General features: G+C 49.2%; 2 protein-coding genes across 2 annotated transcripts in view; both read right to left on the bottom strand.

Moving 5' to 3' along the window:
* The window catches only part of LOC122389008 (E3 ubiquitin-protein ligase CBL-C-like), a 41,494-nt gene extending 40,767 nt beyond the window's left edge, over positions 1-727 (bottom strand). The window contains exon 1 of the mRNA XM_043380667.1: positions 141-727. Coding sequence (XP_043236602.1) covers positions 141-664 — 524 coding nt within the window. The 5' untranslated portion in view covers positions 665-727. The remainder of the gene's footprint in view (positions 1-140) is intronic.
* Positions 728-1,459: 732 nt separating this feature from the next.
* On the bottom strand, positions 1,460-11,196 carry LOC122389007 (dolichyl-diphosphooligosaccharide--protein glycosyltransferase subunit STT3A-like). The gene is made up of 4 exons (XM_043380666.1): positions 10,774-11,196; positions 4,984-6,332; positions 4,229-4,572; positions 1,460-2,874 (listed from the first exon to the last, which is right to left on the bottom strand). Exons 1-4 carry the CDS (start codon positions 11,039-11,041, stop codon positions 2,706-2,708), a joined length of 2,130 nt encoding a protein of 709 aa, XP_043236601.1. The 5' UTR covers positions 11,042-11,196; the 3' UTR covers positions 1,460-2,705.
* Between the last annotated feature and the right edge of the window lie 4,809 nt (positions 11,197-16,005).

Raw genomic sequence — 16,005 nt, 5'->3', positions numbered from 1 at the left:
AGCATTTCCCAGAAGTCAAGATCAAATAGTAAAAATGCAAGATGTAACAATTATTTTTTAGCATGAAGTAATAAAGAAATGGTGAGCCTTATTTGATTTCAATTCATATAACAATAGAACACCTAATTATGATTGCTAACCTGTCCCCAAATGAAGTTCTCCAGAATTCTGCGGCATCACTCTTTGTGATTCTGTACTGCTCTCCCGAAAACTTGTAATCCGGAAAGATTGCCCTCAGCTCTAACAGCATATGCGAGAACACAAGAGACAGCTTTGTGAGCTCCCTCCTACATGCTGAGTTCTCATCATACATTTGCTCCTTTCCATCGTGGAACTGCTTTTCTGCCTGTTTGCACTTCTTCATGAGGTTTTCAATGAACACACAGAAGTATTCATTGCTGTTCAGCACTTCCAGGTCATTATATCTGCTGCAGATTCCTTTGAGGTGTGTGTAGGTGTCTGGAAGAATGTCCAAGAGGAATGGAGGCGAATTCTTCAGATTCATCTTCCGATGCTGGCAAAGCTTCACCACCTTGTCCATCAATGAGTAGGTTTTGTCAATAGTCCGCTTGTTGATCACAAGCCTAGGTCCCATCTTGTCAACCAAGACACCCTGAATTTTGCTGATAAATGACGGCTTTCCATTGCTTCCCGTGAGCGCCATCGCAAGCCCGCGCACCAACACACACCACCGTCCTCACGCGCGCACGGCTGCCTCGCGACTGTGGAACTGGCAGCCCAGTTGGCAGTGAATGAAAAACTATTCCGTCATGTCTCTATAATTTCGCTTCTTTTTCGCCATAATTCTCCACTTTTTCTCGTATCTCTTCAGTTTTCGAAGACCTTTCTTACCATAAGTCACTAGTATTTTTATACAGCTCTTCAAAAACGATGAATGGCTGTGCCAATGGTTGCATCATTTCATTCATTCTTTAGGACTCTGCCGCTGCATTCATTCTTCTTTTGATTACTGAAGACTGACGAGTGGCTAGATAAAGAGCAGGCGCGAGGGCGCTAGTCTAAACAGGGGCATCCGGATGTGGAAATCGGGCGATATCGGACTCGCCTTGGTGTGAAGTTCTCTGGATAAGATAGCGAATCCGAGGATACCAGAACTCAGAACTATTTTTCGAGATGTGTTGATCAGCATTCGGGGAAAAATGATGCGGGGCGAAAATTTCAGGTTCATTCTACTGTCCACGCGATGCACGTAAGGGTTTACGTGATTACGCAAGACTCAGAGGGTGAGCGGATTATGTTCTTTTAAGGCCCCGGTCCCCGGTCATCGAGTAAAACATGAACATGTCTATCCCCCTGTGTTCAATGAAAACTCAGTCATTCCTCAGGCATAGTTATCACCGAAATAGAAAGCTGCATCTAGTAGCCGACTCGCATAACTGGCTGCCTGTCCGTCCCTCAAGATAGAGCGATAGCTCTAAGCACGTACAACACGCAGGGAAATGCCAGCTCGCTTTATTCATGTCGCCTGTACAGTGCCGATGGCCCGGGGGAGAACAGCTCGAGCGGTGGGCGCGGTGCAGTCTCCCCGGCCGGCTGGGTGGACGCAGCTCGCCGAGCAGCAATGGGCGATACTGGCGGTATCCGACGGCAGCAGTTGTAACTAATGGTTCACCGAACGGCCGCCAGGGGCGCCCCGGGCAAGTCCCTGCCGTTCGCCTTCCAGCGTCAGGCCACTGAAGACTGATGAGTCCGACGACGGTCTCGTCTGGCGCAAAGGCAAATAGGCACACCGACACTGAGCACACCGAACGAATCGCGTCACAACCGGCACAGACAGGCTGACGGGCAACTCCAGACTGAACGCACACCACCTCCGGGCAGCCGCAGCGGTGGTAAATGGAATGAACTCACACCAGACACTCGTGCGAACAAGCGGCCATCCACGTCTAACGACGCTGAGAACTCTCTTAAGCAGTAGCGGAAAAATCAACTGATAGCATATTTCTCCAAAATAAGCGGCCACGAAAGCGGCATGGTTACAACATAAGCAAAACTTTGATCGGAAAAGAGTAAGGCAGCGCGTGATCACGGGCGGGAAAGACGTGTGCGACAGCGGGAAACTGCAACGGAACAGATAAACAATACAAGCGAAATACGACAAACATTTCCCGCAGGTATTTGAGTAACGTGTAAGCTATGGATTAGCGTGTTCAAAGGCCATATCAGCACTCTGGATACACTCGTTTTCAGGAGCTAGGCCCCTGTGTAACCTGTCAGGCATTGGCTGGGCGCAAGCGGCTGAAGATCGCGCCCCACGGTACACTGGCATAAGTACTCGAAATAACACCAGCAGAGCAGAATGGCTATCACCCAGTGCGCACCACATCCCCGAACCGAGCGTGTCCCCTCGAACCCCTGATTTGCCAGCGCACTCGCAGACCTTGGCAGTATCACACAATCCGCGAGCCTCCCGGCGTCCCACTGACTGTGCTGGCCTGTCCGTCACCGCCCTGCCGTGTGATTGGCTGCTCCAGCCGTCCTGGCGCACCGTGATTGGCTGATCCAGCCCTCCCTGCCCCTTTGATTGGCTGATCCAGCCGCCCCGGCGCACTGTGATTGGTTAGGCGAGTCGCGACCCCACTCGCGGAGAGCCGGCGCGCGCTGCGATTGGTTAACCCTGTGACGCAGCGAGTTTCGAACACTCGGCTCTGCCTGTCTGCCCGCGCCCCAGCTAGGCCGGCCCACTAGCCTCGGTTGGGCAGGTCTTTGACCTTGTAGATGCGGACGATCCAGTGTTCGGTGGTGTAGGCCTCCTCCAGGACGTCCAGCTCGAAGTTTTTGTTGCCGATCTCGGCGTTACGGACGCGGTCCCAGCCCGGCGGCCGGCTGCGCTCGGTGTACACCTGGCCAAACCTGAGCGGCACGGGGGAACGTCAGACACAGGCTCGGGGTAATGTGAGACCCGGGGACCGTCAGACATGACGCGGGCCCTGGTCAAACATTGGGTCATCTCTAGGCATATGTACACAGCCGGCACAGCCGATACACCGTCAGAAAGGCTGGCGGGATGGGTGCCTAGAGTAGCGTCAGGACGCGATGCGTCCAAAATGCGAATTAGTACATTGACGATTGAATATTAAAATGGACCGTAAAAGATACAGAATTGTAGCCCATACCGGAGTTTAACACTTAACAAGTTGTACCCAATTACAGGTATAAATATCGACAAAAATTGCTATGCTACAGCAAAACGGTTGAGCACAATTAAGTGAACAATATCACCTGTAGAAATCAGCAACTGAATGCCGAGACAGCGATACCACTCCATAGTTTCCTACCTTAACCCTCGCCCGTATAGGGGGGGGGGGTCGAACGGACCCCCTCCCCCCTCGGTTTTTCGCGAATAACTCGCGTAAAAAGCGGCCGATCGCGACGAAACTTTCAGTACCCTCGCGTTAATCAATTTTACACCTACCCTGAAATTTTCATGACCATGACCCTAATGACCTTTGACCTGTGACCTACTTTTCGAGACCATGTTTGGCCGGAATCGCGATTCGGCGTATGTCGGCTCGCATTAGCAGCGTGTTTGCAGTCTTTTCGTGGTTTTAAGCGTTCAAACATGGGATATGATGTTGCTACCATGCATGAGGGTGGGTGTCAAGGTCACCGGAGGGTCAAGTCAGATCATTGACCTTTGATGACCTCGGTTCACTTTTTTCGAGTTTTACATGTTTCTAGGCTAGTTTTTGGAGTTGAATTCGAATTTAGCAACCATATAAACATTTACGAAGTAGTTTTGGTGCCTTCGTAACATGTTACGAAGCTGTCAGAGGCGGTTGCCACCTACTACGAATACCCTTACTGCCTACTAGTTGACCTGACCTGACCCCACCTGGCCTAAATGCATGAAGACATCATCTCTGATTAAAACTAGCATGATATTCGTGATCAGCACCCCGAAAACCTCATAGCCGCTACGCTTTACGAGTTTCTAGCAGGTACCGATTTTCCCGACTTTTGGGTTATTGACCTGACCTGAAAGGTCAACCGATGACCTCGGACCTTAAAATTAGGTATCATTGGCTTCCTCTCGTCACGGGCAGCACGCTCGTTTTTTCCGCGAAGCTCTAGCTCAATCAGGGGCGAAACGGCAAGGGGGGGGTCCAACGGACCCCCCCCCCCCCCTTATACGTTCGCGGCTGGAAAAACACCAATACGGGCGAGGGTTAAATCCCACCCACCTTCTACATCCCAGCTGACTGACCTGTAGTAGCACATCTTGTACATCAGGCTGTTGAGCATGGTCGGCGAGCCCTGGGCATCAATCCTGAACTCTCCGGACGGGGTGTAGTAGTCCTTCTCATGGATATGCGCGCCGCGGTCGGTCGAGCCTCCAATCCGCACCATCCACAGAAACTTGGCGATGTCGTCACTCGAGTAGCCGGTGAACCCGCCGAAGATGACCAGTACATAGTCGACGTCGAGTTCGCGCATGATTCCGTAGGCGTGCTGCTCGCTGCTGGCCATGGCCTGGCCGACGCGCGAGATGTGCGTGTTGTTCCAGGTGTTGTTGTCGACAATGATGGTCCGGTTGGCCATTGAGGTGATCTGTCGGGAGGACAGAGATGTAGCGCTGGGAGTGGGCCGGAGTGGCGAGATACACAGAAAGAGGGGACACATATGGAGAGAGGCAGGTGTAGCCGGTACACAGTGACAGACACGCATCGGCGGATGAAAGCATCAATGCAAACTGACATCTGCTAGGTAGTTAAATGAAAAGTCGCAAAAAAACGCATACGTCAAGTCAAAATATTGAGCGATACATACTACATAGTATCAAAAACGAACTGATCAGTATAGCCTGGCAATCGCAATGGTTACTTAGCACAACGAAAGCAAAACGAGTGATTAAAAGTAAATGGTATAGGGGCTATCAACTAATGTTTCCTTCGATCAGCGCACCTACGGTTAGAGCGTTCAGACAGCTTTCACCGCCGTATCAGCCATCAGTCTGCTCACCTGATATCCGTAGTCCCACCAGCTCATAACCTTGGCGTCTTCGGGGGTGTTCTGACGCAGCCAGTAGTACGCCTCGCGGAAGTCGTCAAAGATGATCCTCTCGCCGTCGTACTTGGCCGAGAGCACGATCGACGGCGAGCTGTACGCCTCAGACGTCACCCAGGTGCAGTGGAAGCCGTAGAACACCAACATGCCGGCCATCATGCAGACGAAGAAGTTGGCCACCTCGCTGCGGTAGAAGTAGTTGCCCTCGAACTTGGACTTTTTCCGGTCGGCGCCCAGCGCGCTCTGGCGATCAATGGTGACGATCTCGCGCATGTAGACGGCCAGAAGGCTGGAGACGGCGATGCCGGAGACGATGCACATCACCGGTGCAAGCACCAGCATCAGACGCACCATCACGCCGGAGAAGTAGAGCGCCGACGCCGCGTACAGAATGATGAACACGCGGGCGTCGTCCAGCTTGCTGAAGCAGAAGTAGAGGCCGACCGGAAACAGGAACATGAGCACCTGGAAGTCGAAGTAGAAGGAGCTCCAGGCGGTCGGCTGGTGCTCCGACACGGAGGCGATGATCGGGATATGGTTCTTGGCGTAGGACGGGTCGAGCAGAGAGTAGAAGCGTCCTGTCCACGGTGAGATCTTGTCGGTGGCGGCGAGCAGGGCTGCGACGCCCACCAGCAGGGCGGCGCACAGGCTCAGCAGGCTGCGCAGCAGCGTCTCGAACTGGTCAGCGCTCAGCCGCGAGCGCAGGTAGTTAACGAATGCCATCAGCTGGCAGAGGCCGAACACGCCGAGCGCGGCCATGTGCTCCGAGCTCTGCACCGGCTGGAAGCCGACGAACGAGATCTGCATCGAGAGGATGGTGCCCAGACAGTAGACCACCGAGTAGGCCACGTAGACGCGGTGCGAGAAGCGGCCCATCACCATCAGCGTCAGCACGTGCAGCGGGATGATGTTGATGAGGAACACGTAGCCGCCCCAGGAGGAGACCATGTAGAAGTAGGCCACGGCGCACAGCGCCGACCAGAAGACGGTGCCCGTCTTGACGGCGCGGATCCACAGCAGGTAGGTGAGTAGCATACAGAAGATGGCGATGCCCTCGTTGTCGTAGCTGCCGGCCACCGAGCGCGAGATGTAGCCGGGCACGACGGCCACCAGGGCGGCGGCCACCAGGCCGGCGCCGGCGTCCTGCAGCTCGCGCGTCAGCGCGTACGTCACCAGCGTGGTCAGGCTGGAGAAGAGCGGCGCCAGGAACACGCAGATGTGCCGCACCTCCACCGTCACGTGCAGGAAGTGCAGCAGGTGGTACAGCACGGCCGACGTCACCATGAGGCCGGGGTAGATGGTGCCTGCAACGGCACACAGCAGGGCTCACACAGGCTCGGCAGGGAATACATGCAGACCCAGCAGGGGCAGAGTTTTTGGGCACATAATCATTGACGATGATCTTTTAACTACATGGGATACCTTCTTAACCTAGTTCACCTGCTTGTTTCCATGCTACCCTAATAAGTTTAGTAGGTAGGACAATAGAGCTTGCTAATAGAATGAACAGAGAACCTTTCATCAAGCCATTGTTAGCTCAGTGAAGAATAACAATTGTAGCAAAATAAATACCTGCATCAAAATAACATAATATTGCAATTTGCAACACACATTGCAAGCACATCTATCAGATTTTAAAGGATACAAATTGAAAATAAATCAAAGTTTGATTGATTTGGTAAAATAGCATGAAAAATACATATTTTTTCTAACTGGATAGAGGGTGCGCTTAACAGTAGGCAGTGAGCATGGATGCCTAAAATCTTTACAAGCTGAGTATGCACTGTATTGCCACCTGAATTCTGGCAATGACAGCTTTTTAACATTAGTACCATGCAGTCTGCAATCAATGGTTAAACAGAGAATACTCATGCTTAATGCATTCTCTGCAAGTTTCAAACTTATGCAATTTAATTTGACATGCTCGAATCATAACCTAACAAAGGTAAATGAACATTTAAAGGTCAACAACAAATACATTTGAGCTTCCTTCACACATTTCCTGTCATTTAAAATCATTCTGCTAACAACTATCACAAAATTTTCAAGTTGACTTAAGTGGATAAACATAGGGGAGAGCGGGGTGAGTTGTATCATGTCCAAGTTGTATCAGGGCGAATTGTGCCAAACTTATCCAATAGATAGCGCTCGTGACACGACCAGTCGACGAGGTTTTCCGGGCGCCATCTTTCCCTGTTCTGTCGTGTGGCTGGGTGGACGCGTCTCGAGGTGAGAGCCGATTTTATGTTTTTTAATGGCATTCTAAAAAAATAGGTTGCAGGAAAATGTGTGTTTTGGGCATTTAGATGTGCACGAATTTGAAAGATCTCCGTAGCGGTGGTGAGGGTAGGTTCTGAGGCTGCGTGAGTGAAAATGGATTTCTCCAGCTGTCCGCTGTTTTTGAGCACGAAGATGTTTTTTCCAAGATGGCGGCGAGGTACATGTTGTATCAGAGCCGGGTGGGGTATGTTGTAACATGTATGTATGTATGTATTTTTTTTTTTCTAAGCCGCCGCCCATGATCAGACGACCAGGAGTGTCCACCCACTGACCCACGCGACAACAGCACCTTACGTTAACACCTCCCAAGACAAAAATATGAAGAAAGTCGCGACACTCCCTGCTAAGAAAAGGAAAGCAAACAAAAACAAAGCTAAATACAATACTTAGTAAGTTAGTAAAATGTCATAAGAAGAGGCAAAGAAGTCAAGACTAAATGTAGCTTGACTGGCCGCTACACCATTCCCAAAGAAGATAGTAAGAAGGAGAGAGTGATCCAGCGGTTAGTGGTAATAAGCGCATGCAAAGCTTGCATTATAGAAGAGGGACAGAGCCTAGTCACACCCGGAGGAGTCAGATCCTCACCGAAAAGGGATACCGAGCTAAGCAAGCTTGTTGCTCGGTAAGTATGTATGTACCTATGTATGGGTATGTATGGGTATGTTGCTTTTGATCGCGAAAGCTAAGCCCTGGCTCGCGTTTGTAGGTAGCTAGTCAATACTCGTTCCTTTTCGGCACAATGTGTTGGCTGCTTTGCTCTTAACGGGTCACTTTTGCGTCTAGTCTGTTGATGTTTCGTTCGTTTCGATGTTTCGTTCGGATTGACCAAGTTTGGTCTAATAAAAGTGAAGCCTTTGAGCAAATACATTGTATTAACCCCATTTAATGTTGTTGTTATGTTCAAAACCAGTAGCAAACACACTCCCTGAAACGTGAAATAGTGATACAAATTACCCCACCATGTGATACAACTCACCCAAGCCATGGGGCAAGTTGTATCAAAAACATTGCTCTCTTCGGCAGACCGTAGAAGATAAACTAGTAGAGGTAACGGAAAAGTTACCTTGCACAAAAAAGCAGAAGAATCAAGGAAGGGGGTAGTATGGAAATAATGAGTTTATCACGGATAGTTACGAGGTTATGGGTCTCTGAGTAAAAACTGATACAACCCACCCCACTCTCCCCTACATAAGTGTCATGAACTTCACAGAAAAAAATGATGCTATCAAATAATTCCAAATGACATAATCTGGTCAAACTTCTCAGGCATCTGCATATTACCAACAATCAACATAAAGTACATTGAAACTTGAAAGTCATTTCTTAGGTTGTAGTTCAAATGGTTTTTCATTAAAACATTTGGTTCCTTACATGTTTTGCTACCTGGTATCTCTGAATGCAAAAATGATGCTTATTTTTCCAGCAAATATCATGATAATCTGATGATAGGTCAGTTAAGGTCACCTGATCCAACATAATCAGACCAAACCTAACCTAGCCTTCTACCTGAGGTGCTTAACCCGCGCCCAGATGGGGTCTGCCGAGCAACGCGGTCTGATGGGGGGGGGGGGGCCATTTTGGCCCCCCCCCTCAGATCTCGAGAACCACGCAACATAGCGACAAGCGGTAAACGGTGTTGGATAGCCCCAACGGGGAACTACCTTGTGACCCAATTTCATTGACCTCGGTCAAACCGATGACGTCACAGGTCAGTTCAAAGGTCGAATTTTCACCGTTTACAGGCATTTCAAGAAATGCGTTGTAAAATCGAGTAAAATGCATTTCATTGAAAATCATCGATTGGGAAATGTTCTTCAAACACATATTTTGCTATTTGAGGTCACTGATACCAGGTCAGGTCACAGAGGTCAGGTCACTGGGGGGTCACAATATGAAAGTGTCGTGTGCTACATGTTTTATGGTCCATTTTACATGACAAATGCGATTATGTGGGTCAGACAGACTTTTAGGGCCAGCTTAGGTCACGTTTTGGTCAAGGTCAGGTCAAGGTCAGGTCAAGGTCAGGTCAAATTAGGTCAAATTTCAAAGTTGATATTTTTGCATAAAATGGGTATCGATTCGATGCAGCTCGTCACGGGGAGTTCAATGGTGGTCTCCGTTTTGCGCTACGAGGTCTAGAATTGCTAAAAATTGAGTTCAAAAATTTGACGTCATCAATTTTTAACAGTTTTTTTGCTATAACTTGGCCAAAAAAAGAGGTATCGATCTAAAATTTGGTATGTATATCGAAGAGCGCAGGGACTATCACATATATTCCGGTTTTTTCGAAATTCGAAAATTTTTTGGAAATTTTTTGAGTTTTTCTAAAAAAATCAATTTTTTTTTTATTTTTGGGGGTCAAAATCCCAAAATTTCGAAAATCCGAGATAGCAGTTTTGTAGCGCCGTCTTTTCTCTATACAACCACATAAAGAACTTTAAAATTGCTTGTTAACTGTAGAATTTGTGAGCGTTTAAAGATGTCATGTTATTTGCTCATTTTTACTCGAACATGACCTCAGTTTGACCTCAATAACTCCTGACCTGAGGTGACCTGTGACTTGAAATTTTGTGTGAAGGTGTCAAATTGATGCCCGGTAAGGTACCCAAAATTTGGCGCCGCCGTTTTCTCGCTATTTAAGAAAAACCACAGGGGGGCCAAAATGGCCCCCCCATCAGGGCGCGGGTTAAGTGTTTGGTGTTAGGCAGGTCTGAGGTTAGATAAGGTCAGGCTAGGTTTGGTAGGAATTACTTGGCAAAGTTAGGTTGGGTAAGCTAAGGCTGAGTTAGGTCAGGTCAGACTATGTCAAGTGACATAACCTCAATGGATTATCATGATATTGAATGTACTAATAGCATCACTTTTAAATTCATGGGATGAAAAAACATCAAAGAACAGAACATAGATCCTTGAAATAACATGTGGGTCTCAGCTTCAGTTTTACCACATTAAATGTAGTATGGATAAGTTCAAAGCATCAGCTGTCATTAAAAAATGTTGAAGCTTCATATATAGCCTCTGCTATTCTAGCCCACTCTCATTAAACCTAAGCAATGCACAATGCATTGTGCTGCATCAATACACAAACACAGTAGGTACCAAATAATGCATTGAACATTGATTGAAGTTGTGCCTTTATTAGCTATTTGATTCCTTAGCTGATTAGAAATTTGAGGAGAAAATAAGACTTAATAAAAATATCATGAGTCTTTCAAGTTCATTAATTTAAAAATGTCTTCATAAGCCACAAATAGCACAGTCATTTGGGACTCGGAACGGTGGACACTTTGACATGAAGGTGCCTGATTCTGGTAAAACACATTTCAATTTATGATAAATGAAAACCTCTACTGTTACTATATGATGCTTTCCATCATTCTATGCATACCAATTCTTTGGATGACCCAAACTTTGCCACTATTTCAGGGGAATCGACAAATATGACCTTCAGTTCCGGAAACTTACCTCCAATAATTCTGCCCAGTGGATACCATGCTCGATCATCAAACCAGTTGTGAAACTTGTAGAAACCTTCGTCTGCTAGATATTTGGTGGTTCTATAGTTGAAGTAAGGGTCGAATTCATGAATGACTGCTTCAAACCGAAGCACCGAAAACAAGCGGCTGGAGAATGCCAAGACCGCAGCGATTGTTAGGATAGACATCTTGAGTAAAGAATCTTGCTTGTCATGAGACAGCTTTATGAAGCTTTTTTTGACATATGTAATTGCCATTTTTGCAGTTATATTCCAAGCTAAACGAAAGCCCCTGTCGTCCCCGGGGACAACACCGGCACGGTCCCCCGCAGGCGTATGCGATGGTTGCGATGGTTATCGGAGGTTTAGCCTTTGTATCGGCACCTTTGTATCGGCACGTATACAAATGCAATGAAAACCGGCATGCGTCGGAATTGAAACAAAGCTTCATAATAGGCAACAGACGCGTCTGATTTGGTAGCCTTCCTTTGCTACCATATAAAGTATTTCTACGTGTCACTTCAGCTTGACTTCAGCTAAACGTTATTCAGGGTAATTAGGCAAATTGCACGTACAGTAAGTACACCAGGGCCTATTTTAACATGTTAACTGGGGGGGCAAATGCCCCCGCACTCAACAGAATTGCCCCCCTAGTCGTCGAGATTTGCCCACTATAAAAATGGGCATAAAGGAACAGGGTGACAAACATACTACGTAACTACTGTGACTTGTTTTGCAATGGATGTCAAATGAGTCAGTCTGTAAGTAATGACCAGTGGTGTATCTAAGGGTGAGTCATATGGGTCATGACCCCCCACCCTCTTGGGGCCCGGGGACACCACAGGCCTGCCAGGGGCACCACCGGCCTGTCAGGGGCACCACAGGCCTGTTGGGAGCACCATCAACCTAGCAAGAGCACCATAGGTCTGCCAGGGGCACCACAGACCTGCCAGGGGCCCCACCGGCCTCGCAGGGGCACCACCTTTGGCCTGTCAGGGGTACCACCACAGGCCCGCCAGGGGCACCATAGGCCTGCCAGAGGCACCATAGGCCTAGCAAGGGCGCCACGGACCTGTCAGGGGCACCAGAGGCCTAGTATGGACACCACATGCCTGGCAGGGACACCACCGGCCTCGCAGGGACTGGGACACCTTGGGCCTGTTAGTGGCACCACGTGCCTGTCGGGGACACTCCAGGCTTGTCAGGAGCACCAGTGGCGGATCCAGGGGAGGGCAAAATGGGCATTTGCCCTCCCCAAAGCTAAATCATGTGGGCAAGACTGTCCTTTTGCCCCTCCCAAAGCATAGAGAGATGATAAAATTGAATACGGCGTCGAGGACTATCTGGACGAAAAGCAGGACTTTCGGTGACGGCCATTCCGAAGCAAGGAGCTGGACGCTCGCTGCTGATGATTTATGCCAGAATGCTGTTAATAGATCGAACTCCCTGAACTGATTGCATGTAGATAGTGTTGCGTTGTAAAGTCGTTTGGTCATCTCGGTGCTCAAGGGCAGCGGAAATCCGGATAGAGGGTGCAGGGGTTTCAGCTCCAGACCCATGGAAAACATTGGAGTGCAAACATAGCTTTTTGCACCCTCCAAAAGCCGTATAAGAGGCCTGTCACACCACCAAATACATTTTATCCTAAAAACCAGTGATCGGGAAACGAACGATCATGTGGGATCACCGATCATCAGACGTCCAGTTGTTGGCCAGGAGCGCCCTATGCTGGTCTTTGGGGCCCTCACCGGTTAGGAGTGTCCCGAACCGCGTTTGGTGCCCCATGACGCCATCTGAGGATCCCACGGAGACTCCAGGGGTTACGCTGCCTCTGAGGGCCCCCACGGCGGTCTCTGAGGGCCCTCGTGACACGGTCCTAGACCCATCTCAGGTCTGAGTGCCCATCGGGCTTTAGACGGCCCACGATGACCTTTGAGGGCCCCAACACAACCAGGCTGCAGGCAGGGGCTATGCTGGCATCTGAGGAATCTGTGACGGTCTCTTGATGGCCCTAACGATGGACTCTGATGTCCTTACCACAGCCTCTGAGGGCCTTGCAAAGATACCTGAGGGCCCAGGACCTATGAAGACCGTCATGATGGCCAAGGATCTTCATGATGACCTCTGATGGTCCTCTTGAAGGCTTCTAAGGGCCCTCACAACGATTTCCACAGTGATTCCACCCGAGACGGTCCCTGAGGGCCCTCACGACGACCTCTATCATCTATGGGCCCTCACGACGACCTCTAGGACCCAATGCAAGCTTCAAATGCCCACGCTGGCGTCTGAGGGCCCCACGACGGCCTCTGATCTGGCCTCAACGCAGGCAGACTGCAGGGGTCATGCTGACCTCTGAGAGTCCTGTAACGAAGGCTCCAAGGGCCCACGCTGGCCTATGAAGAACCCTACGACGGCCTCTGGAGGGCCTTAACGCAGGCAGGGGACATGCTGGCCTCGTGGCCCTGCGAAGATTTCAGATTCAGAGGCCCTTCACAACGACCTTTGAGGGTCTTACAAAGGTCTCTGAGGGCTTACGCAGGCTCGTGGGATTCCACACTGATTGTCAGGTCCCATGTAGGCTTGTTGAGACACTGTATCCGCTCCTGGTGCCCCTTCGCCGGCCTCTGAGAGTCTACACGCCGGAATGTCTTGGCCCTACACCGGCTTTTAGGACCATTACATCGATCTTGGTACCCACGTCCCATCAGATATGTGTCCAAGCGGCTTCTAAGAATCCCCATGCATGTTCCACGGACACGAAGCCGAATTTTTGGGCTCACACGCGAGCTCTTGGGACCCCATGCACGCTCAAGGGACCTACCTGCCTCCAAGAGCCTCACACATACTTTTGGGGCCCTAACGCTTGCCCCTGAAGGCCCCACTCAGACTCCTACCCTTTCCTCCACACCGGTTCTTTAGGCTAAACATCAGCTGCTTTGGCCTCTATCCCGGTTTTTGAGGGCCTCCATACAGGCTTTTTGGGTCCGATGCCGGTCTTTGAGAACTTTCCAGACTCTCGAGCCTACGCTGCTTTCTGAAACCCTTCAGCACCTTCTGAGGAACCGACCCTGGTCGGAGACTCATTCAATCTGAGAAGTCGTGAAGGTTTCTGGAGGAGCCTCCATTGAGTCATTCAGTTTCCAGAGTTTTTTTTAACGGTCTTGTAAGAGCGGACCCGTAGGGCTCTCAAAGGTCCACTGCGGATCCAGAAAATTGGTTTGAGGCTTGCGGGTGGTGGTTAGCATAAGAAAAATCACCCCGAGTAAAAAAAAACTTGTTGCATTTCACTTATTTAGGTATGCTGTGATTTTGTTAGGTTCACTGAAATATGCAAACATTTTGGATAACTTCCTGTATGGATTGTTTCCTTAACTTTTGGTTTTCATAAATCGATGATTGACGGCTTGAAAAAGTAAAGGGGCCCAAACCCTTGAGAAAATTTTGCATCCCCATCCAAAATTTATCTTACATTCCTCCCAGTGCGGGGGCGGATAGGGGTCGTCGGATAGGTCGGAAACTTTTGCCCTCCCCAAACGGATCGGCTGGATCCGCCCCTGAGGAGCACCACAGTCCTGTCAGGGCCCAGGGGCACCACCGGCCTCACGTGGACACCACCGGCCTCGCAAAGGCATCATGGGCCTGTCAGGGGCACCACGGGCCTGTCGTTGGAACTTCAGGCTTGTCAGGAGCACCACAGTTCTTTCAGATGCACCGGCGGCCTAGCACCATGGCACCATGTTTGGCCGAGGTCGCGATTCGGCGTATGTCGCCTCGCATTAGCCGCGCGTTTGCAGTCTTTTCGTGGTTTCAAACGTTCAAACATGGGATATGATGTAGCTCCCATGCATTAGGGTGGGTGTCAAGATCACCGGAAGGTCAGGTCAGATCATTTACCTTTGATGACCTCGGTTCACATTTTCGAGTTTTATATGTTTCTACTTTCTAGGCTAGTTTTTGGAGCTGAATTCGAATTAAGCAACCATTTGACCATTTACGAAGTAGTTTTGGTGCCTTCGTAACATGTTACGAAGCTGTCAGAGGCGGTTGCCACCTACTACGAATACCCGGCAAAACCCTTACTGGTTGACCTGACCTGACCTGACCTGGCCTAAATGCATGAAGACATCATCTATGATCATAACTAACATGATATTCGTGATCAGCACCCCGAAAAACCATAGCAGCCACTCTTTACGACGCTCTAACAGGTCCCGATTTTCCCGACTTTTGGGTCAATGACCTGACCTGGAAGGTCAACCGATGACCTAGGACCTTAAAATTGGGTATAATCGGCTTCCTTTTATCACGGGCAACACGGTCGTTTTTTCCGCGAAGCTCTAGCTCGATCAGGGGCGAAACGGCAAGGGTGAGGGTTAGGGTGGCACTTAGCAATGGGGTGAATTTTATGTTTTCCGATTTTTATGCGTGCGGGTAGTTTTCTGGTTCCATTCCCGTAAAAAATAATGTGTGCAAAATGATTTTGAAAAATATTGATATTTAGGGGTCGCGAATTGAGGTCAAAGTTGACATTTTTTGGGAAAAATCAACTTTTTGGAAACTGCTTTAAACCTATTTGGAATGACATATGTGGTCATTAAGCGTCATTTCCGACGTATGTCGACCTTTATTTGTATAACAATTGTTTATCCCATCACTTCCGGCCGATCGTAGCCAGTCTAGGTCAGGCCAAGACAGGTCTGATCTGGGCTGCTTTACCCATGTCAGGCCTGTTTTGGCCTGCGACCGGTGCCTTCTCACAGTGGAGGTCATATCCTCCATATATCCTCTGATTATCCATCCTCTGATTAGTCATATCATATCTGATGGTCATATCATCATCATCATCATCATTTATTTCGTTTGGAAGCTCCATGCACTCACGGCTTTTCAGTCCAAGTGTCATACAGTAAATAGGTAGGCACATATATAAAGCTAAAATAAACACTAAAGCTAAAAGTAAAAACCATGAAAAGCATGGGACTTAAAAAGTAAAATGCATATCGGTACAAATGACCGAAAGCTACGCGCACAGTGACTAGTCACCATTGAGTAATCGTCGACAACGCCTGCGACAAGTGGCCGACGTGCGTGACGACCGAATGTCTGCTGGCAGCGAGTTCCAAACGTCACAGGCGCGGTAATACAAGAACTTGCGAGCATGTTCGGTGCGAACCCTCGGCAGTTCGAGCTGCATATTCTCAGTGGCTCGAGTCTGTCTGCTC

The sequence above is a fragment of the Amphibalanus amphitrite genome, unplaced genomic scaffold (genome assembly GCF_019059575.1).
Source record: "Amphibalanus amphitrite isolate SeventyFive unplaced genomic scaffold, NRLGWU_Aamphi_draft 000341F_arrow, whole genome shotgun sequence".
Lineage (NCBI taxonomy): Eukaryota > Metazoa > Arthropoda > Thecostraca > Balanomorpha > Balanidae > Amphibalanus > Amphibalanus amphitrite.
The sequence above is the reverse complement of the archived record's forward strand: the minus strand, read 5'-3'. Positions and strand labels throughout refer to the sequence as shown.